This window comes from Neopelma chrysocephalum, unplaced genomic scaffold (assembly GCF_003984885.1).
Source record: "Neopelma chrysocephalum unplaced genomic scaffold, ASM398488v2 Primary Assembly neopelma1_96780, whole genome shotgun sequence".
Taxonomy (NCBI): Eukaryota; Metazoa; Chordata; class Aves; order Passeriformes; family Pipridae; genus Neopelma; species Neopelma chrysocephalum.
In genome coordinates, this window is record NW_020925424.1 from 665,520 (window position 1) to 689,367 (window position 23,848).

The following is a 23,848-nucleotide window of genomic DNA, read 5'->3' on the forward strand; positions in this document are numbered from 1 at the left end:
GGATCAGAGGGACCTCTGTCAAAAAAATACCTCTTGTCTTTCTGTCAACTGGGAAATACTTGCATATTGATGCAAAATAAAGTATCCATGATTACATTCATACAATATGGGATCTCAGGAAGTTGTACAGTCCAACGTCCTGTGCAAAACATGGTCAGCCGTAAGACCACGTCATGTTGTTCAGGGCTTTAGCCTGTTGGTTTTTGAAAACCATCAAAGATGGAGGCTGCACACCATTTGCATGAAAAAACATGATTTCCTGCTTTTAATCTGAACCTCTTTTGACTTGGCTCAAGCTGGATGTGTCTCACCCTCTCATGGTTGTAAAAGCCTGGCTCCATTGTCTTTATAATAGACAAGTAACAGAAGGCTATTATGTCCCACTGAAGCTCTTGCTTCTCCAGACTGAATAAGCCCAGATCCCTGTCTCTCAGGGCATGCATTCTAGACCCCTGATCATCCTGGTAGCCCCGCACTGAACCTGCTACAGTTTATTGTATCTTTCTTCTTCTGGCAAGCCCCAAACTAAACGTTGTATATCAGTTTGTTTCTCACGAAAGCTGATCACTTCCTTTCACCTCTTGATTATGCTCCTGTTACCAAAGCCCAGGTTGCTGCTGGCCCTGCTGCCAGGGCACACTGCTGACTCATATTCAGTTTGCTGTTTGCTAAGACCTCCAGATTACTTTCAGCAGAGCTGCTACCCAGCCTGTATCAAGGCATGGGGTTGTTCCTCTCTGAGTGCAGCATTAGACATTTATCCTTGCACAATTCCATAAAGTTCCATTCTTCCAGCCTGCCTAAGTCCCTCAGGATGGCAGCCTTGCCCTCAAAGGTATCAGCCATTCTCCCTGTCCCAGACTGGTGCAGTTTCATGCCAGTTGCAAATCACAGGAGTGTGCACTCACCCCATCACCTTTCAGATCATCCATAAGATCCTTTTCAGACTAACCTCAGGATAAAACTATGTGGTATTGCACTCCACACAGGTAGAGTATGATCCACCACTAAGCACTATCCTTTGAGACTGATGATCCAGCCACTTTTTATCCAAGTATTTGTCTACAAATTGTGTAATGCAGTCAAATAAAATAAAAACTATAGAAATGCAATGTGACTTGTATTTCAGAAGAAACAATATTTAAGGCATCCTCTTGTCATTTCAGTGGACTTATTTTGGAAGACAGGTCCACCTACACTATTTCATGGCCATAAAATTTTTCACTTTTCCAAATCCTTTATTAAGAAACACTGCAGACAAGTGAAATAGCACTGAATAATTTGCAATTCTTAACTGGGTCTCCTGGTAAGTATGATTTAATTTTTTTTCTCAATTTAAGAAACTCACAGCTGGTCCTTGAGGCTGAGGAGGCATTCCTGGTCTAACTCCCAGCAGGCCTAGAGGTCCTGGAGGACCATGAGGATATCCTCCATCTGGTATTCTGCGTCGGTCATCCCAGTGGTGCTGCTCTTCCTCCATTCTCCTCCAGTACATATCCTCTTCATATCGCCTGAAGTGCATCAATCAAAGTGTTCTCTTTTTATATAGCAGTTAATACCTGCAGCCATTCTAAAGAGATTCTCGTATGTCCTCACCAACTGCTTTTTAGTGGTCATAAGCAAATACCAGTGAACTTCAGAGGGCAACTAAAATGAATTATTATTTTAAAAGTAGGTCTGAATTTACAGCAAAGTAATTCTAACAACTCTGCATTCCTCAGAGGGAGTGAACAATAACAAACAAAAACCTCAGAGAGATAATGACAACCTAATTTAAAACAAGACAGCACAGAGTTCCTCAAAGAAGTATTCAAAATAAGTAACTACTGAATGTAGTTTCAGATAATCTGACTGCAGCTTTGTCTCATTCATTCATTCATAAAACAATGCATTACCTCATTTCCATCCTCCAGCGTTCCTCCTCTTCTCGCCTTCTCCAATATTCTTCTTTCTGCATCTGTTTTCTCATCTTCTCTTCTTGAATTTTTCTTGCTCGAATACTGGGCTTTACTTCTACTTGTAAGTCTGGGTTTACTTTTTTCTAGTTCAAAAATATAATTAATTAAATGTTGATTTCCTCTTCTCATCATAAGATTACAGAGCTGTTGTGACATATTTAACAAGCCCTACTCGTCTACAGCAAAATGGAGTAAAATGCAGTTTTAGAGCTGCATGAATGCACTTATCACTAAAAAAATCTGCAAACACTTGTTTCTTAAGGATTCCACAAAGAGTGTACATGGTTTATCCTGACAAAAACATTAAGCAATACCATTTTACACTATTTGAAATTCATGGTAAACAACATAAAGAACCTATTGTTGCTTGCATACTACAAGCAATGTTAAAACATCTTAAAAAACCAAAATAGTTTCACAGTGTGCATTATTTTTTAAAGACTATACTCCCTAGGAAATGTATTTCTCTATCTTTTATTTCATATGCCTCCTTTCTTCTAGTCTTTAAATGTAAGAACACAAGATCAGTGACATCTAGTTGATTTTCAGAGAGAAGCATTAGCATTTCTACCAACCTTATACTGAAGTCTGTGCCGCCTCCCCTTCAAGTGCATCTCCTTGGCATTGGGATCATTAAAACTGCATTCACAGAGTTTACAGTGAAAGCGGATCACCTTTCCTTCATCATTCCTTACCTGGAAAATAAAGTTGTAACCCATTTTGGTCTTTTATTTTCTTTTTTTATAAAGCTGATGTAAAAATTAATTATCCATTAGTCTAACTATCCTGTGACACTGGATAATGTCTACCTGTTTCAAAACATGCTAAGAAGTTCATACAATGACTGAAAGAAGGCAAAGTAGAACTTTCATTGCTGACAGACAACCACTGTCCATAGCTTTAAATTCAAGCCTGAATGTACTGAGCTGAATAAATTACAAACCTATATACCACTGCATATAATATAAAATTTACATTAGACTTGATCCACCTTTCTCATGCCACTCACCTGAAGAATGCCCCACTGAGCAAAAAAGAAATATGTACAATACAAAAGTGTGAACATATGCACAAGCCTTTGCAGGTTCAGTGCCTTGTCACTCTTACCTTCAAGGAGGACTGAGGGAATTACAGATCAGTTAACCTCACCTTGATGCTTGGGAAGGTGATGCAAGTAGCTAACCCTGGAACCCATTTCCAGGTACAATGAGGGCAAAAACCCATCAGAAGCAGTCAGCATGGCTTCACCAAAGTGAAGCCTGGTAGATGAAGGCACAGCAATTGATACTGTCTATCTGGACTTCAGTAAAGCCTTTGACACAGTCTCACCACAATGTCCTCAAATATAATCTGTTAATGCACAGGTTGGACAAGGATACAGTGAGGTGGACTGAAAGCTGTCTGAACAGCCTGGCCAAGGGCAGTGACCAGTGGAATGAAGCCTAGTTGGAGGCTAGTAGCCAGCAGTGTACCCTAGGGATCAACACTGGCTCCATCTTCAGGAATGACCTGGATGATGGGGCAGAGTGTACCCTCAGCAAGTCTGCTGATGATACAAAACTAAGAGGAGTGGCTAATATGCCAGAGGGTTGCCCTGACATCCAGATGGACCTTGACTGCCTAGCCTAGGGAAGAGGAGGTTGATGGGGATGGGATCTTATCAATGTATATAAATACCTGAAGGAAGAAGGATGTAAAGAGGACACAACCAGACTCTTTTCAGTGGTGCACAGTGCCAGGACCAGAGGCAACGGACATAAAAACACAACTGAACATTAGGAAACATTTGGTTATTGTGAGTCCTGGCACAGTTTGCCCAAGAAAGTTATGGAGTCTCCATCCTTAGACATCCTCAAAAGCTACCTGGACATGGTCCTGGGTGACTGGCTGTAGGAGGCCCTGCTTGAGCAGGGGGGCTGAACCAGATGACCTCAAGATGTCCCTGCCAACCTCAACCACTCTGCAATTCTGCTTCACTAAAACAATTAAAATACACATTTTCACGTTAATACCTCCTCCACATAGTCATGGCCCACTGGTTGGACATCACTTTGCAAGGCTGCAAGAGTTGTGGGAGTCACTGGTTCAGCTGCTGTGTCTGGTTTTACTTCCTGTGTTTGTACTGTAGCAGCAGGAGTTGTTTTAACACTTTCAGCTGATTTCATTTCTTCCATTTTACTTCCTGTTGTCTGAAGTTTGTTGCCACCTAGAAATCAAAAAAAGTTAAATTAACTTTCTTAAAATGAGAATGTGATTAAACATGATGCGCACACTGAAGACTTTATTTGCAAATATCAATGGTCTGGCCAAAGCATTATCAGTCTTTTAAAATCAGTTAGAACTTAAAGATATTTTTAAATACAATTAAAGAGTTTAAAAATGAGTTTAGCAACATTCAAGTTACTTAAACACCAAAGTTTTTTGTTTTAACAAGAAAAACTTTTGCTTTATAAAATTACTGTTTGGAGGGTTTTTTTCCCCTGCTTTTCCAAGAGACAGGACAGAATGGGAACAAGTCAGTTGAATATATTTTAATTTTTTTTGACATTGTGTAAATGTATCAAAAAAAAGTACTTTATAATGTTTGTACTAGTAAAGGCAGTATATCCCTGTAGTGTTGCAACTGTTTATGTCTTTCCTTGAAGAGCAGGACAGCTTATTGTGGGACAGCTGCTTCCCACCTCTGAGCGTCTGTCACGCTCAGTTCAAAGTTTCCATGGTTACATTTCCACTCTTACAAGGATGTTTCAGTTGCCCAGTTACCAACTGCCAACCTACTGCAGGTGCCTTAACAGTCCAGGCTGTGAACTGAAATTAGGACCAGCTGGACTATAAACTGCAATACTCCAGCAGCTACTACATAAGAGACCATAACCGTGAGATTTCTCATGAAGGTGGGGGGAGCACTTTAGACAGGCTAGGTGGAGACAACCAGGCAGAAAACACCATAAATTTTGAAAAAAAACTTTAATATACATCCCTATTCTCACCTATCAGTAATTCCCTTAAACGCAAGGGAGTTCCTCATGCCTGAAGTTAACTAAATACATTTGTATCTCTGCACTCATACGTAATAAAAAATAATAGAATAGGTTAGGTTTCAAAATAAAGACTGACTTCTGTACTTGCCAACAAAGTTAATTTTCGGTGTAGAGATTTTCTTTACAGGTATGTTAGCAGCGGTTGAAGATGTTTTGTTGTTGGACGCAGTGTTAAGTGGTGTGTTTGCCGTGGGAGTAAGAATTTTCACTGCAGAGGATGCCACAGAAGAGTTCACAGTACTGCTGCTAGTTGCTATATTTGAAGCAGAGGCAGTTGGCTTGGAAGCAGATGTGGATGTTGAGGAAGTCGCCTGGGTAACCACATTTGGTTCAGTTGAAGGAATGGGTTTGCCAAGTTTTGTGTGCAACTTTACTACCTGTAAGTATGAAGAGAAATTCATAAATCAAATTCATAATATGATCTCAATTATGTATCACAAAGACCAATATAACTAAAACATTGGCTGTTGTTTTTTTACAAAAAGCAGTCCTAGCAAAAAAAAAAAAAAGAAAAAGAAAAGGACATTTGAAAGCTCTTGGCATTTGTATCACAAGGAAACAGTAAATATTTATGTCACATAGCTTACTTCCATGAGAAATTCAAGGATTTACTCCCACAACTGTGTAGATGAGAACAGAAATGCAATAAACTCGTAAGTCAGCACAACTCAAGAAAACATTTTGCTCCCATTGTTTCAATGTGTCTGTTTTGTTGTCTGGTTGCTTTTTATTCTCCCTCCAAAAGTGTAGCACATTGAACTATTTTGGTTCCAAACAGTATTTGTAACTAATCTAACTATTTAAGTAATTAATTAAATTGAACAACACTATCTCTTTCAATTGCTACATTTTAAGAGTATTCATATTGAAAGAATTTCCAGTTCATCTAGCAAAACTGAAGAGCTTCCTTGGGCAAAAGTGTTTTGTTTTGTTTTAGTTTAAGAAGAGAAAAAGGTACATGTACAGAAATAGTTAAAGAGGATGGAAGAGGTATTTCAGAGTTCTTTAGTATCTCTTACATAGTAAAGAGGTACATGCTTATTCTTAGAAGTAATAAGCAGAGGTCTTTCCACAACATGCCTGACAGAATAAGACTTCTTTTTGGTGACTGCTGACCATCACCTGGAAAAGCAATCCATGTAGTCCGTAAGAAGAAAACATGCAAAACCAAAACTAAAGACTGGGTTTTGAAAATAGGAGTAAAAACAATCTCTGAGACATGCCTTAAATGCAAACACGTGTACACAAGCATGATATGCCCATGACTATATAAATTAATTTCTTAGGTTTTCGTTCTTAGTTTTTATGTTCCCTATCAGAATACAGACATATTAATGTCACACAATACTATAAATTTAAGTTCAAGCAACTCTTTAAAATTACTTTTTTTTCCAGTAGAATGAACACAGTTCTTCAGTTACCACAGAAATAGAGTCCTTTCAGACTTCATTTTTACACTGGTAAGAACCTAAAAGAGCAGTGGTTAGTGAATAACTATCAGAAAGAGAAAACTACATCCAAATTCATAAGGATAACATATACTATACTCCATATAACTATGGAGTTATTGGGTACAACCCAAAAAAGTAATGGTCCAATTTATTAAAGAAAGAACAAAACACCAGACAAGTCTGTCTTGTGGGAAATTTATGTTAAATCTGCTATGAGATTTATTTCAATAGGAACAATGTTACTGATGCCTGTGTTCTGAGATGCAAAGAGCTACAAAAGCTGAGTATTAATACTGTATTTGTTAGCGACATTAATCTTTCCAGAGTTATGAGGAAAATCTGTAATATAAAACACACATTCTACCCTACTACTGCATTTACTGTTGTATGGCCAAATTTAAAACACAGGTCACAATGCTTCACAGTGCAGCCCACAGACTTCATTCCAGAATGCCCACCTAAATGCACCCAAAACAGTAGGAAAAACATGCATACCAGAAGTCTTCCAAGCATATGCATTGTAAAGTCTATTACAGGACATTGTTCCTTGCTCCCATATGATAATTTTCTTTGCAAGAATTACCAAGGAGTGATGTATAATACTCCTGTTTCTTGGCACTGTCTCAGCTTACAGTGTTTCAAAGAGCACTGAAAGCTTCACAGCACCAGACAAGTGGGATGAATCTCAAGAAGTCTTGAAAACAGTTACAGGGCACAAGCGTGGTACCCCATGTCCTCAGTGACTCTTTTCCTCATCTTAATCCACATCTCCTCCTACAATTTACATAGTTTTCCCAAGACATCCTCTTCTCATTATTGTCATGGCAATACTTTCCCCCCTTTCTTTCAGCAAGGCCTTTCCAATAGTGAGCTTAAAGACAAGTTCGAAACAAAAAGAAGTAGTATACATCTTTAAACAAAATAATTCAAGTTATATTGCTTCTGCCTATCTTCTCCTTTCTTAAGATGAGAAAAAATGATGGAAAGAAATATAGACACTGTCTTGCATAGTAAGAACAAGAGAAAACTCTTACTTTCTGATGCTTGGCTCCACGGATATGGGCAGCATAAGCATCTGCCCCTGTACAAGACACATCACAAAGCTCACAGCGCAACTGATTCTGAGTTCCACGAGCAGAAGTACTGTTGTTATTGGTGTTCTGGGAAGCTTTCAATGCTGCTTCTTTCTTTTTGTGTTTCTGGCCTTCTAAGTGTTCTTTATAAGTCTGTTTAAATAAACAACACACACGGAGTCATCTGTCTTTGTACTGCTCATTCGTCATTCATGTGAATACGTGTAATATACAACATAGCATAAAAAACATACACTTTACCTAGGAAACACTTTCTACTCTGAACATTTCCTCTGTATGACATGTTTTCAGGTATTAATAGGCCACTTCCAAGACAAGTAAATTTTCTTCTCTACCACCAGGATCCCACGGTTAGGTAAAACAACATAGGCTTTCCTTCTCTAATTTCTCCCTTCCCCAGTCAAGCAGTGGTCAACAGATACTACCACTGAAAACTTGGTATGATCAGAAAACCACAGTTTCCTGCACTGCATTCCTGCACTGCATTCAATTATTCTTGATTTTGGTTTTTCCTCTAACTTATAAGACCACAGGGATCAGGTGTATCCAGATAACCAGAAAAATCAATTTAAAAGAAGGCAGTGCATAAATAAAGCTGTATTGAAAATGTGATGCAGAAGCTGATCTGAGTTCCTATATTAACACTGGCAATCTAGGGAGCAGACAGGGCGGGAAATAATGACAAGTTTATGTAAAAAAAAAAGGAACTTCTTAGCCAACACTTTGCATGACTTGGTATCTTATTTTCCATGCACTTGTACCCACTGTGAAACTAAAGGGGAATGCTAAAATACAGTGAAGAATAAATTTTCAAGCTTACCACTCACATAATTAATGTAATTCCATAGCTTTCAAAAAAGTATTTTCTGAGAAGTTTGCCATGCTAAAGAAGTAAATCAAATTCAAAGTTTCAAATAATTCTGAAGTCCAAAACACAAGTGAAGCTTCTCTGCACAAGCTCAGGGATCTATCCTTTTGTCTTCTCATAGGACCTCTTTCTATAATAGTGCCCATTTTCATTTAATTATTCCTTTAGTATAAGTATAGAATCAAATTTTCAAAAATTAACACATACTCCTGATTAGAGGGATAGAGCACCTCTCCTCAGAGGAAAGGCTGAGAGAATTCAGTTTGTTCAGCCTGGAAAAAAAAATGCTTTGGGGTGAACTAATTGGGGCCTTCCAGTACCTGAAGGGAGCCCACAAGAAAGATGGAAAGAGACTTTTTACAGGAGCATGCAATGACATGATAATGGGGGATGGCTTCAAACTGAAAAAGAGTAGTTTAGATATTAGAAAAAAATTCTTTACTGTGAGGGTGGGGAGGCACTGGAACAGTTTTTGCCCAGAGAAGCTATAGATGCCCCATCTCTGGAAGTGTTCAAGGCCAGGCTGGGTGGGGCTCTCAGCAACCTGTTGCTTGGAAGGTGTCCCTGTCCATGGCAGGGGTGTTGGAATGAGATGGCCTTTCCAACTCAGGCCATTTAACGATTCTACGACTCTTAACAGGGTCAGATTTTTAGCTGAAGCAATCATGAATAAAGTGCATAGTAGAAAACTATATAATACAGGTACCTGTGGTCCAGCACAGCTGATCTTGCAAACATCACAGTAGTGGATCTGGGGCGGTTTGGGAGGTTGTTTTGGTTTCAGTTGCTTATTTTGGAATGGTGCCTTTTTAGTAAAGGTGGTCCCTGTCCAAGCAGCTGTTGCAGCAGCAGCAGCAGCTGCTGCCGCCGCCTGTTTCTGTTGCTGCTGCTGCTGTTGTTGGTAATAGGACGATGCGGCTGAATACACTGCAGCTTCATAACCAGAGTAAGAGGTACCTCACAAATCAAAATAAAACAAATGTTACATCACTGGGTATCATGGATCAACTACATAATATACTAATTCAAATCATGTTGCATAACAGAGGGGCAGGACAAGACAAATAATTTACTGAAATCTTGTCAGGCAGTCTGAATTTCGCTTCATGTTTCACAGTACACAAATACAGAGATACTAATTGTACCAGAATATTTTCAATTTTAGACATATCTTTGCAGACAAACAGTTATGTTAGATATATAAATGCATCCCTGAACATCTGAAATTTCTTGGCACATCTGGTAAAATTGGGTATGATGGAACAAGGTTTATCAAAGGCCACCTGAAGAAAGCAATCTTCCAGAACCAGATTTGCTGTTCAAGTTTCCAAACAGCAAGGAGGACTGATATAATGTAGAAGAAAGGGAAAAAATGAAGATAAAAGACAGAATGTCTACTACTATTACATCCTATTACACTGATTTAAGTTCTTTTAGTGCAGAGAAGCTGCTTGCTCACTAAAGCTTGGTTATGCAGTTCTTGATTTCTAGTATCAGTTGAATAAATGAAGAAAACTGGGCTCTGTCTCGAGGAAGTACTAAAATCCCTTTTTAAACAGAAAACAAAAAGTTCAAAGTAGCTGTAACATGCCAGCTGATTATCATCTGGCTACAAAGTTAACACATTTTCCTCAGTAACTACTTTCTGGATTCTTAATGGTTGAATGACAGTCTTTTTTTCAGCACCCATTGTCATCCCATTTTGGGTCAAGACAGCCCAATTTTAAAAGATTTATATTGAACTGTCTCTGTAACTGCATGCTCCCTTCCCAATTCCCAAGGGTACCATTTGTGTGGATGCACTTCCTTATTTTTTCTATCCCCCATCTTTTCCTTTCAATTCTTACAGTAAGTTACCATTCATGTAGCAATGCCACTTGTATACTCTCACATATAACCAAAGAGGCACATAAGACACCAAACCTCTTCTAAAGATACAACAAAATTACAATGATTTAACTGGTTGATATTTCTCAGTAGACTATGATGTAATTGAACACAAACTGCTAAAATTCTGCGTATTGAAAGTCTCTCCTGCAACAATTGCAAAGATCCCAGTAACAAAACATGCAAAATTCTTACCAGAGTAAGTCACTGCCGTTGTACTGTATGTCGCACTTTGAGTGTAGGATGGAACAACAGTGGCTGCAGCTGCCACTGGCTGCACAGTTGAGGACACCGGATAGATGGAAAACGTAGTTGTTGCTGGACTTGGGGTTGCAGGTTTTATAGCTGTCACTTGTCGTGTTTGCTGGGCTTGGGTGTACTGAGTTGCCCCTTGGCTATATCCTGCTTTCGGAGCTAATTAGGATAGAAAATGTAAGTGTACAAAGATTGATGGGTTTTAGTTGAATGAAATGCAAACCACACTATGGGATAATTAAAAGCATGCTGGTGAACAAATGTGTAAAAAGTGGGGCTTTGCTTTGGTTTCTTTGTTTCATTTGTTTTGCTTTTTAGTGTTGTACATTGGGTTGTCATGGTTATGCATTGCATACCACGCATCAAACAACGACTGAACCATGTCACAGCTCACACTAGTAAGCCTCAATTTTATTATTTATTTTTAACTGTGCTACTATGTTTTTAAACAACCTTGTTAACCAATGGTTTTACTAAACCAAAGCACACACCTAAACTTTCCTCTTATTTTTAAGTGAAGTAAAAAAAACTAAATAGGATTGATGATTTGTAGCAATCATGATGCGAATAATTAAAGAATTACACAAATGAAGTAACTAAAGACTTAAAAGACTAATTCTAATCAAGTTATCATCTGAACCTACTTCAGCAAGTTTTCTAGACAAATCAATAAGAACTTTGCCTAGAGGTATGTTTTGAGTCTACTTGGTAATAATCCAAACCTGAGAGGCAGCTACTTATGGCAATGTCACAATAGCATTGAAGCTCTAGGTGCGGAAAATTTTTCAACACATTGACAGAAACTATGTGACAAAACTAAAAAGTGAAATACTCAAACAACTGTTTTTAAGGTATTACAGTAGTTGACAGGCTGCGAACAAGGAGAGCAGTGTAAACCATGACACCCACCTGTCTGGTAGTAGGACTCAGCCACTGAGGGCTGAGGCTGGGCAGCAGCAGCTACGGCTGCCGCGGTCGCTGTCGGCTGTTGATAATATTGTTTGCTGTCATAAGCTACAGCTGGGGCAGTAGATCGAACGTAGGAATAGGAATCCTAAGAATTCAAAACAGAGATATCACCTTTAGGTATCTATCTAGAATAATAAAAGTCGTTAGCATTTTCTTCTGGCCTACTAAAGCAGAATTAACCCCCCCCATCTACCTATAGAGTATATACAAAAAAATGCATTAAAGAAATTAAATTTAACTTTAAAGGTACTTCAGGTCTGAAGCAACCACACTGGTCTTTTATAGACTTAATACAGGAATTAACCTCACGCTATTATATCACTTTCCCTACCTAATTATTTTTGTTTTTCAAAAACATCTAATCTCACTAGTTTTTAATAATGACTGTATCAGATTCTATTTCTGTAAAATATGAAGTGAAAACCCACAACAGATCTCCGTAAAATGTAAATTCCTACAACCCCCATAAATTCACAAGGTTAGAAACATGAGCCTAAATTGGCTTTAAAAATCCTATCACTAACAACATTGTTCTTGGTTATGTTTTTTGGAGTGTGAAGGTGGTACTTGTAAAGCCTTTTTCCCATTACCGAACCATAAGTTGTTTATAAAAGCAAGGCAAATGGCCCATGTGACACGTTTAAAACATTGGAGATGTCTAGTAAGTTTAGAAGGAAATGACCTGGAAGCCACTGTACATATATGTATACATATTCTCTCATCCTGACAGTGTTTGTGGTAAAGCACAAAGAGTTGGTCAACTGAGGAGTAGCAAGGCATGAACCACTAGAGCTGAAATACATTAATGTACAAAAATCTTTTGTAATTCCAAGAAATATAACATAAAATCCTTTTTCCATTCAACCTATGTGAACAGGAATTATTTTATATATTTTGGAGTCTCCCTTTGTTGTCTATTAACTGACCCCATAATTACAATATGCAAAAAATTAGAGGAACTGTGCAAAAGAATTGAGAACATGCAGTAATAATACAGTCCTTTTAGACAAACTAAGCTGTTAATTAGAACCTAGCTAATGCCTTGATAAGTTTAGGACTAAACAGTTGAAACGAGATACAGGGACAATGAAAAGGGACAAAGCTCCTATTTGCAGAAGCCTGTATCCACAGCAGGTTAGGCAGGGATCTCACAGAGGGCACCCAAAAGCTATTTACAGAGTAGTTTATCTTCTAGAGCAATCTTCTATCCTTCTAGGCTTGGTACTACAACTCCTATGGCACCTAGGAATCTGCCAAAGGAACTATTCTACCTCCATTGAAAATTTTTACTGGAACAGTCTTTTCAGCTACATCAGTTCCATGACCCATTTTACTGCACACCACTCGAACATCACTTAGCTGAGACAAGTCAGTGCTACTCTTTACAGCAGCAGCTTCACAAAATCCCATTTTCTTTTCCAAACAGCCTTTCTCTTTTAAAATTATCATTTAAATACCACACAACAGGAACCCACCTGGTAATTCTGAGTGGTGACAGGAGGCGGTGGTGGTGGGGCCTCTTGCTGGCGTTGTGTGTAGCCATAATCCGTGGCTGTGTGTGCCGTGGGATACCCTCCATAGGCAGCAGCTGTGGCAGCAGCTGCAACAGCCACAGGGGCTGGCCTGGCCACGGCCACCGTGGCTGCTGCCGGGGCATAGGCTGCAGTGACCGTGTGCGCAGCCACCGGCGCCTGGTGCACAGTGTAGCTGGCAACTGTGGTCGGATGGGAATAGGCTACACCCGAGGCTGGCTGCTGGCTGCATTGAGAAAAAGAACAGTAAGTAAATTATTCCAACATACAAAGCCAATGCCCACACATTTCAAAAACCCAGATTTGATTAATACTTGTCTGTTCTACAGACAGACCTGGAGCAGCTATCTACCTGTGCATGCTCTTATTAACCATCTGCCACCCTAACGAAAAAGGCTGCATCGTTCTGAAGGTTCTGTGGATCGACAGAATAGAATCACAGAATGTTAAAGCGTGGGAAGGGACCTTGAAGATCGTCTAGTCCCAACCCCCCTGCCATAGGCAAGGACACCTCCCACTAGACCAGGTTGCTCAAGGCCTTATCCATCCTGGCCTTGAACACTGCCAGGGTTGTGGCTTCCACAGCCTCCCTGGGAAACCCATGCCAGTGTCTCACCAGCCTCACAGTAAAGAATTTCTTCCTAATATCTAACCCAAATTTTCCCTCTTTCAGTTTTTACCCATTACTCCTTGTACTATCATCACAGTTTTTTGACATATGCAGGTGAAGATTTTCTTAGCAAGGAGGGGTTTGTGCTGGGTTTTTTCTAAGCAGTGGAACAAGTCCTTCATTCAAAATAATGTAATAGTCTTCAACTGTTATCTTTTCATGACTGGCAAGTTTTAAAATGCTTTAGTGGTTCTTCCACAAAACTGACACGTGTCAAATTAAGAAGGATGCCACTTTTCTGTCAGAGCTTATTTATGACCTGTACTAGCATGAAGTCTTCCATGAAACCATATTCAAGTAATATGATTTAATGAAGACTTCCATGAAAATTAGCTCAGAACTGTTGCATTTACTTAAATAGACACCTCTGATAGGGGACTTCTCCCACAGAAGTTTAGAATTGTAAAAACTGGCCCCACTTGCTCGTGCAGAATTCCACTGACACAACATGAAGCATCAAAAGAACAGTCAGTCTTATCGAGCAAAAAGACTGGCACCAGAGCTCTGGCAACCTTCCAGGCACATGCTGTGACTAATCTGGCTCTCTAAAATTTGCAGGTAGGGCACTAATATGTGGACATACACTAAGAATGAGCAAATACTAACAGCAGAAGTCAAAAATAATGGCTTCAAGGTTTAATTACTTGAACAGAAACTAATATCATTGTCCTGTACTGATGCATAACTCTGCGTGATGTTGTACAACTGTGGATTATTTTTAGAAGCTTAGAATAGCTATTTTGATTTTTAAACAAATAAAGCAAAGCAGGCAAAATATCACCATCTGGAACAATGTCATCAAGTGAGGATTCAGTGATAATTCTAAATTTTTAATACACTCTCTGCACTGTTGTTCAATAACAGCTAAGAATCTCTGTAGGGTTTAAAATCACCATAGCACTATTAGAAGGTATTGCAAAAACAACTCTATGCCTAGTACAGAGGTAGTATCCCCTGCTTTTCAGAAAATAGAAAAATGAAATCTCATTTGAAGTAAACACACTCAGCAGCACAGTGGAACTGAAATATGGTTATGCTCAAAACCAAAAGGAACAAGTTACACTATTTTTTTCCTAATGTCTGCAGTATTCCCTCTGACAGAAACAAAGCACCTTTTAACTGTATCTATTATTAGCTTTGCAAAAGACATTTCCACAACTCCTTTGTGTTCAGTACGTTTTTTTAATTTAGTTTTAGAAAACCTTATCTTGTCATTTCAGTTACAGTGGAACCCATCTACTTCAATTAAACAAAACAAAACAACTGCCCCTCCCCGCCCATCAGCATTCTCACAGCAGAAACAGAGAAAATTTTACTGCTATTGGACTTACATGCCTGGACTCAACCTTCTGCCTATCACAGGTCCCTGAGTGCTCAAAAGACCACTTGCATTCTACCCAATTTTAATCCAGTTGTGAGCTGTACTCACAATTATGTTTCATATTATTTTCAATTTATTAGCCTAAGAGTAGAAGGAAAAGACTAAACCACTTTGATGTAAATCCCATCACTGCTTGAAACAATTCCTCCTACTTGATGTATATAGGAAGATTCTCTGTTCATTTAAGGTGAGAACTAGACTCCACCACAAAATTCAGGAAAACCAGTTTATGATGGTAAAAGTGAATGACAGTCTATAAAATTAGGCTGCATTATCTCCATAGCTAACAGTACAGAAGCATAAAATATTCACAAATTCTGAAGTAATTATCACTATCATATATATTTCCTAAAACTACATTAAACTGAGTAAACAGACAGCAGACTGTTTAACTCAGACTGCAGCTGAACACACCAACAGTCCACTATTGCCAACAAGGCAAATCTCACTGCACACTATTCTTTCCCAAACCTAAGCCATCTTATTTCATCCCTGGTGCTAATTCTGCTACTTGTCAAGCCACTCAGTGCACTGATTTATTAACTCATTAATCTAGAAGAAAACAAAGAGAGGGTTTTTTGCTGGAGTCATTTTCTAACATGGCAGAAAGATTAAGAAACATTGGAGCTTACAAAGTAAGTCTGCTGAGTGCCAGAACCCATGTAAGTCATATATATAGGAAAATGGGGAGAAAATGGGAGCAGGATAAAGACCTGTGCAAAAGCACTAGCTTGGCTCTTCCAAGCTTCACTGAGTTTAAGTCACTATTATAAAATATGATACAGAGTTCACAACAAACTACAAAATAACAGTGCCTGTTTATTTATCAAAGAAAATGCTTTTGTTCTCAGAATATGTATGATTAAAGATACCTGATAGTTTTCTGTATTTAATATTGTGAAGAAATTACTATCATTACCGGTAGAACTATTAACAAGATTATAGTACAAACAGTTTCATTTCTTGTGCATCAAAATTCCTTATTGTGGCATAGAACAACAGCCCAAATAATTTGATTTCTAAGGGTAATACAGTTCTATGTCCATGTTAATTTTAGCAAACCCGCTTCCCTTGCCTCTGCAACATCACCCAGAGCTGGTGATTGAGTTTCCAAGACTGCAAGAAAAGTATTCTAGAACTGACTGCTTCTTCCTTCCTAAAAGTTATGTTACATTATGTTACAGAAACTCACAGTGACATCTTGTCTAAATTTGTGACATTCTTCTCCCCGTGGTCTTTTAACATTAAGATGAGCAGACATTTTCATGGAATTAATTTACATAAAAATAACTTTGTGCCAACTTCTTCATTTAACTTACAAGAGTTCTTGTCCTTGTTTGGTGATTAGTGCCTTATCACTTTTGCTGAGATGAACTTACCTCCTTCTAGACTATTTTGCCGGACTCCCTATTTCACTCTATCTTCATCTGTATACCTATCCTAGCATTATCTGTTTTTATGGGTCCAATCTGCTTTATTAAGTAGGTGGAGCTTAAAAATCACAGAATAATTAAGGTTTAATCAAAGATTTGGAAGTCATCTGTTCCTACCCAGTGCTCAAAACACAGCTTATTTCAAAGTTAGATTTCTCAGGGCTTTGTCCAGTCAGGTTCTCTTCATCACTAAAAATGGAAATTGCAAAACTTCTCTAGACAACCTGTTCCAATGTGCCATGGTTTAAGCTCAGCTGCCAACTCAGCCCCAAAAAGCTTCCCACTCGCTCCACCACAGTGGAAGCAGGGAGAGAACTGGAAGAGTAGAAGTGAGAAAGCTTGTCAGTTGAGATAAAAACAGTTTAATAGGGAAAGCAAAAGTCTTGCACACAAGCACAAGGATCTGGACAGGCTGGATCGATGGGCCGAGGCCAAAGGTATGAGGTTCAACAAGGCCAATTGCCAAGTCCTGTTCCTGGGTCACAATAACCTCAACCAGTGCTACAGGCTGGGGGCAGAGTGCCTGGAAAGCTGCCATGGAAAAGGAGCTGGTTGAAAGCCGCTCAACATGAGCCAGCATGTGCCCAGGTGGCCAATAAGGCCAATGGCACCTGGCTTGGATCAGAAATGGTATGGCCAGCAGGACCAGGGAACTGATTGTCCCCCTGTACTCAGCACTGGTAAGGCCACACCTCGACTCCTGTGTCCAGCTTTGGGCCCCTCCAAGAAAGACACTGAGGTGCTGGAGTGTGTCCAGAAAAGGGCAGTGGAGTGTGGAAGGGTCTGGAGACAAGTCCTATGAGGAGCAGCTGAGGGAGCTGCAGATGTTTAGCCTGCAGAAGAGGAAGCTCAGGGGTGACCTTATCACTCTCCACAACAATCTGAAAGGAGGTTGTAGCCAGGTGGGAGTTGGTCTCTTCTCCCAGAGAACAAGCAACAGAACATGAGGATGTGGTCTGAAGTTGTGCCAGGGAAGGTTCAGGTTGGACATCAGTGACAATTTCTTCATTGAAAGCGCGGTTAAGCATTGGAAGGGACTGCCCACAGAGGTGGTGGAGTCACTGTCCCTGGAAGTGTTCAAGAAATGACTGGACATGGCATTTGGTGCTATGGTTTAGCTGACATGGTGGTGTTTGGTCAAAGGACAGACTTGATGCCCTTGGAGGTCTTTTCCAACCTTAATGATTCTATGATTCTGTGATTCTGTAAATTCATCCACCACTTCCTATTGGCAGGCAGGTGCTCAGCCATCCCAGGAAAGCAGGGTTCCATCATGTGTAATGGTTACTTGAGAAGACAAATGCCATCACTCTGAATGTCACCCCCTTCCTCCTTCTTCCCCCAGTTTTATGGCTGAGATGGTGCCATGGTATGAAAAGTCCCTTTAGTGAGCTGGGGTCAGCTGTCCTAGCTGTGTCCCTTCCCAATTTCTTGTGCTCCCCCAGTCTCCCTGTTTGCTAGTGGGGTGGGGCGAGGAACAGAAAAGGCCTTGGCTCAGTGAGTCCTACTCAGCAGTAATGAACACATCTCTCTGTTATCAACACTCTTTTCAGAACAGATCCAAAACACAGCCTAATATCAGCTACCATGAAGAAAACTAACTTTACCCCAGCCAAAATCAGCACACAATATTCGAGCACCCTGTTGAGAATTTTTTCCTTAGTTTATAGAAGTTCCAGTTTCAAACACAGATGAGCTCTAGACCAACATTTATATAAGGCAGATCCAGTTTCTGACCATTCAATTCAATGTAACTCCACGTAACAATTCTTACAGTCTTTAAATTTACTTTCAAAATAAACATACATCTTTAAGAAGTTATGGGTACCTTCAAATTGTACTCTTCTGTATTGCTACTATATTAGCCCTTCCACCAGAAATTTTCATTCAAAAATAACACATTTTACGATAACTACTCCTATTTCTTTAGCTTATAATAATAATAGCAGTGCTTTCCCACCACGCTGACTTTATTTCTATTTTCTAGGAAGAATACATTCTTCAATGCTCTTCCAGTTCAGATATCCCCGTCACAGCATTTTCACTATCCCATCCAGAACCAGGTTAAAGTGCATGTTACACTCAATTTTCTGCTTCAAGTTCTGTAGGTATGCTCCGGTCAACTACAAAAGGTCACCTGCAGGACCCTACCTAATGTGCTTTGTCTCTCCTTACCTGCTTTTCCACATGCATATCACTATTTACCCATGCTTTCTACTTGTTTCTCTTAAATAAGGTCACCTCTATTCAAAAGTTTCACACCCCAGTGCACACTTAACTTGCCCTCATTGTCCACATTCTAACTAAATAACCTCAAGAACGACAGAATTCTTTATTCACAAATATTGTATTACAGTGCACGAGAAAAGTATTTTTTGTAAAGCACCTTTGACTCAAATCTTTGATTAACTTCTATTCTAATTTCTACTGACACTAACAGGAAATACTAATCTTTCTGTGGTGTTAGTATCAGAACAAGTGCCATATTGCAAAAATATCACTACGAGATTAAACCTCCTGGATAAGACTGACTGCAGTGAGCTGTGACTGCGTATCTTTCTCCACAGTAATCTCTAATTCCACGACAATCTGATTTTCTGGGGGTGGGAGTCAGGGGCCACACTGTCTCACAGTCCTGCAGAATTTATCCCAGAGCAAAGGCAACAGCAAAAACTGGCCTTGCCCATATTGCTGTCTTGTGCACAGAACTCCCTTCACCAAGTGCAAGCACCTTTTCTCAAAGCAGGTGCACGTTTTGCCCCAATACTTTCAAAGTTGGATATAAGAGTAATACAGCAGATGTTTCCATGGTATTCGACCAGCATTTGACCTGTTGTGTACACTCAGAACTATCACTCTAAACCAGTGTAATATGTAAAGATATTTTTCTCATTTGCGAAGTCTCCATTCCAAAACACCAAGACACCAAAGAGTTATGAAGATCTCCCTGCTCAATTCTACACCACAAAATCAAACAAGCTACAGCACGGCTTTAAAAAAAACCAATGTAATTCTAGATAGATACTTAGCCAGGAAAATCCTACCCTGAACACTTACATTTGGCCAAGTTGTATTAAAACATCAGCCACAAAAAGTCCACACCCTGAGAATAAGCTCTCAGAAGGTGTCAGCCATCAATATTTGTTATTAAAGTAACTAGATTAATTTCATAATTCTGTTGGTAACTTTTATTTTCCCTGCCAAAAATCAGAACACTCAAGCAGCAATTAACAACCTTTTCTGAGCTGCACAAAAATCTTTAGCAAGAAAACTATAGCAGTGTTTTTGATACAGAAAAAGAAATATGGCCTTGAAAAGCAAAAAAAAAATAATCTGGGAACACACTTAAAACAGAAGCTGGCTAGGAGGCAGAAATTGCTCATCAATACCAATTAATGAGGTACTGGTGTCTACTTGGCAAAACATTGTTCTCCAGTCCCAAAACCACATTTGTCTAACTTAAATAGCTATATAAGGTAGGTTTGTAAGTGAGCAACATTATTCGACAAAAAAGCTTAGATAAGAACTTGTTTTAACTATTAGATAGAATACAGCAAAACCCTTGTTAGTTACTTTCAAGTAACAACACTGATAGAAGGTCTGGATTACCCATGAATGACAGAAAATTAAGAGCAATTATGAAACAAATATTGAATTGTCTTCTGTAACACACTTGGGTCATGGATTTTTTTCATTTCCAGCTATTACCCTTTCCTAGAAAAAAAAATTTAGGGTTTTTTTTTGTAAAAAACTGAATTGAAAGTAGAAAGCTTTATTTTTTGCATGTTAACAATAAAAGAAAATATCTACTTTGCCAGATAACTAAAGATTTTAAGATATTTTATTTTCCACATGAAAATATTTGTGGAGTAGGTCATGCATTAAGAAATTTGATGAACTATCTGTAGCAATTACTGTCAGAGAAATAACACATTTTCAGGAAAATGCAGTCTATTTCCAACTAAGATATACAGCATATAAAAGCTCTATATGGAGGAAACACATAAAAGGTTCCCTATAAGCCTTGCTTTTGATCACATTGAGTCATTTAATTAAAAAAAAAGAAAATTAATTGTTACTCATGTGCACATAACCTGAAGAAAAAAATGCTGATCTCCGGCACATCTCTGTATGAACAACCAACATGCATACACACAAACAAATGCTGCTACTGTTCCAGCTCTGTTTAGGTTGCTGGACACTGAAAACTCCTCTCCTAGAGGCAAAGAACATCTTCAGCTTTTTAGTTTCAGTTTTCTGAGGACTGGTATTTTGATAGAGAGTTAAGACTTGGCCTAAAACCAAGTCTGTCTCTTATCCAAATGACAATCTTCCTCAGAAATTACAACTTCTAAAACATATTTCTTGCAGGTGTTTTTCATTTAAAGAAGCGATTTCCACGCTAGTTTGGCACAACATTAAAGCAAGTCTTAAATTTTAAAATACAAGTATCTTGAATTAAACCCCTCACTAATTACGATATATTTCTTAAATTCTAACTTTTAAGAATATTTGAACATTTTAGCATCAAGGAAACCATATCTGATGGCACCTAACTGCCAGACTTCTTGAAGTTTCATAGATTATTCCATGAATAGCAAAAACTACAGATTTGCGGCTTTTTTGGGAATATGAACATTGATACAAGTATGATCTAACTCTACAAAAACTGTTAGAAGCAGTGCAATCTGCTACTGCTAAAGATTCTAACCCATGAGGAGGCACTCCTGAATAACTGGTCAGATGTAGTTTCAGGTGTGCTAATGGAACACGGACAGAGCAAAGTAAAAACAAAATAATAATTGAAAAACAAGAAAAAAGTGAGAACTTTTTTCCTCCTAAGCACAGTTGACAACAAGCAGCATAAAATGTTGAAATATCAGACTACAGTAAGTTGTACTTTAGAAGTGACTTTGCTTCTGTTTTTCTAGAGCTTGTCACTCACTGCAGGCAAAAAAATTTTGATGAAGACTCAATATATCTTTTTAGAATTTAAATTTTTTAAATTAAATTTTTAAATTTTCTCCTATTCTTACAGTTTTGTGAATAGAACACTGTAATTCAATTCACTAGCAATACAAAGAGAGGCCTGAAGGCATGCAAATGTGCAATCCCCTCTTGAATTCTGCTAAATTTCAGAAGTTCCTAGTAATGCGTTCTATAGTTTAACTACATAAAGCCTAAAAAATTCAGTTCTTTGTAGCTTTTTTGAGTTTCCCTTCTTCTTCCTTGTTCTAAGAACTTGCTTGTATCATTCCAATACATCATGGCTAGGCTTTGCGAATCATTCCAACACAAACTGAAATTAATGACTGCTACCAGATGGCTAAACCATATACTGTGAATAACTTACCTCAAAGGTGAACAGCCCCATGTTTTGAAAACACCCTTACTGCATTGATAATCTTTACATTTAGCTTCATAGCCTGATTTAATTACAATCAAATTCCACAATGTTTTCCTCATGTACGTACTGCAAGTGACTGTAACAGTGATGCAATATACACTCTGTTATCTACCTCCCTTTGCTCACAACACACAGCCCATTGCCTATACTGCTTTCTTCAAAAAGCTGATTTTTTCAAGACTAGTCAACAGCCAGGTTTGCAGTGGTAACATACATGGCAAAAAGACCTGAGACTGAGATACATCTGCCTGAAAAGGACCAACTAACTAACATTATCCCTGTCAAAATCACAAAATCAAAGAACAGCTGATGCTGGGAAGGAACCTCTGAAAATCATCTGGAGGTTCAGTCCCATTCAAGCAGGACACCTACAGCCAGACACCCAAGACTGTATCCAGATAGCTTTCAAGTATCTCCAAGGATGCAGGCTCAACAAATTCCCTGGGCAACCTCTGCCAGGGCTCAGTCACTCTCACAATAAAAGCATTTCCTGATGTTCAGAGGGAACCTCCTGTGTTTCAGTTTGTGCCCACTGCCTCTGACTCTGGCACTGGGCACCACTGAAAAGAGCCTGGCTCTGTCCTCTCTGCATCCTTCCTTCCGGTATTTATATACATTAAGAAGATCCCCCTTAGCCTCCTTTTCTCCATGCTGAACAATCCCAGCTCTCTTTGCTTTTCCCCATAAAAGTTACAGATCCTTCAGCATCTTTGTGGGCTTTTCATTGAACTCTCTCCAGTATGTCCATATCTCTCCTGTACTGAAGCACAGAAATGGACACAGGATTCCAGGTGTGGCCTCACTGGTGCTGAATTAGAGGGGAAGGATCACCTCTCTCAATGTCCTGGCAATATTTGCACTAATGCAGCCCAGGATGCCATTCCCCTTCTTTGCTGCAAGGACCCATTGCTGTCTCACGTTCAAGTCTGGTGTCCACTGGGATTCCCAGGTCCTTTTTCTGCCAAGTTGCTTTCCAGCTGGGTGGCCCACACCATATATTGGCGCATGGGGTTGTTTTTTCATATAGAGCTTTGCACTTCCCCTTGTCAAACTTCCTGAGATTCCTGTCAGCCCCTTTCTCCAGCCGTTTGAAGTCCCTCTGAATGCCACTGCAACTCTCTGGCACATCAGCCACTCCTCCTAGGTGTTTGTCATGAGCAAACTTGCTGAGGGTACACTCTGCCCCATCATCTGGGCCATTAATAAAGATGTTAAATAGAAAAAATGCTAAAATTGGCACATTCTCTGTAAAAGTAAAGAAACTTCACTAGTATGGAAAATTGTATTAAATTGTTAAAACATTCTGTATTTCCTATCTTAAGCTACTACTTTGCTTTTCTAGCATCAATAAAGTAACAACACATTAACCTACCACTGTTTTGTTTTAGAAGCAGATCAAATTTTACACATTATTTAACACCCCAGAGTTAATCTTACAATCATCAACCCATTCTGAGGATACAACTTCAAAGGACATAACTATACCATTAACCATAACTGTGCCATTAACAGAAATGCTTCCCCAAGTGCTCTGTTCCTAAAGGCAAGAGCCTGCTGCAAATTTCAACTAGTTGGCAGACCTCTCTCCTTAAAATGACAAAGGCTCCTCTGACTCCTGAGGTACTTTTCTTCCTCCCTTACCACCATCTCTTCCTGTCTCCCCTTTACAGCCAACTGCAATACTGGTACAAGCTCAGAGCCCCTCCTTGCCTTTCCAATGTTCGTGTACCTCCTTTGAGAGCAGGACCTCATTGACTTGAAAAGAGGTCTATCAAAATCCTTTCATAAACACCAGTACTGGAGGCTTCTTGTGCACACTAGGTAAGCTAGAACAGTATGTTTAGGATAGCACTTAAGACTAAACAAAAAGAGAATCAGCTCCACACAGCTCTGTGGTATTCA

The 23,848-nt window shown here is 39.1% G+C and overlaps 1 protein-coding gene and 1 non-coding gene across 6 annotated transcripts in view; both read right to left on the reverse strand.

Moving 5' to 3' along the window:
- The window catches only part of ZFR (zinc finger RNA binding protein), a 46,621-nt gene that overhangs the window by 16,780 nt on the left and 5,993 nt on the right, over nt 1–23,848 (reverse strand). For 4 of the 5 annotated variants that reach the window (XM_027709522.1, XM_027709520.1, XM_027709519.1 and 1 more), the window contains exons 3-12: nt 12,999–13,281; nt 11,464–11,608; nt 10,495–10,713; nt 9,119–9,369; nt 7,485–7,676; nt 5,076–5,376; nt 3,971–4,164; nt 2,534–2,653; nt 1,896–2,041; nt 1,349–1,511 (exon numbers count right to left, since the gene is read on the reverse strand). In XM_027709522.1, the coding sequence (XP_027565323.1) occupies nt 1,349–1,511; nt 1,896–2,041; nt 2,534–2,653; nt 3,971–4,164; nt 5,076–5,376; nt 7,485–7,676; nt 9,119–9,369; nt 10,495–10,713; nt 11,464–11,608; nt 12,999–13,281 (2,014 nt within the window). The remainder of the gene's footprint in view (nt 1–1,348; nt 1,512–1,895; nt 2,042–2,533; nt 2,654–3,970; nt 4,165–5,075; nt 5,377–7,484; nt 7,677–9,118; nt 9,370–10,494; nt 10,714–11,463; nt 11,609–12,998; nt 13,282–23,848) is intronic. The other variant, XM_027709523.1, reaches the window with a different exon arrangement.
- On the reverse strand, nt 16,085–16,220 carry LOC113981865. Its single transcript, XR_003538553.1, has one exon. It is a non-coding gene; the product is annotated as a small nucleolar RNA SNORA66 (small nucleolar RNA).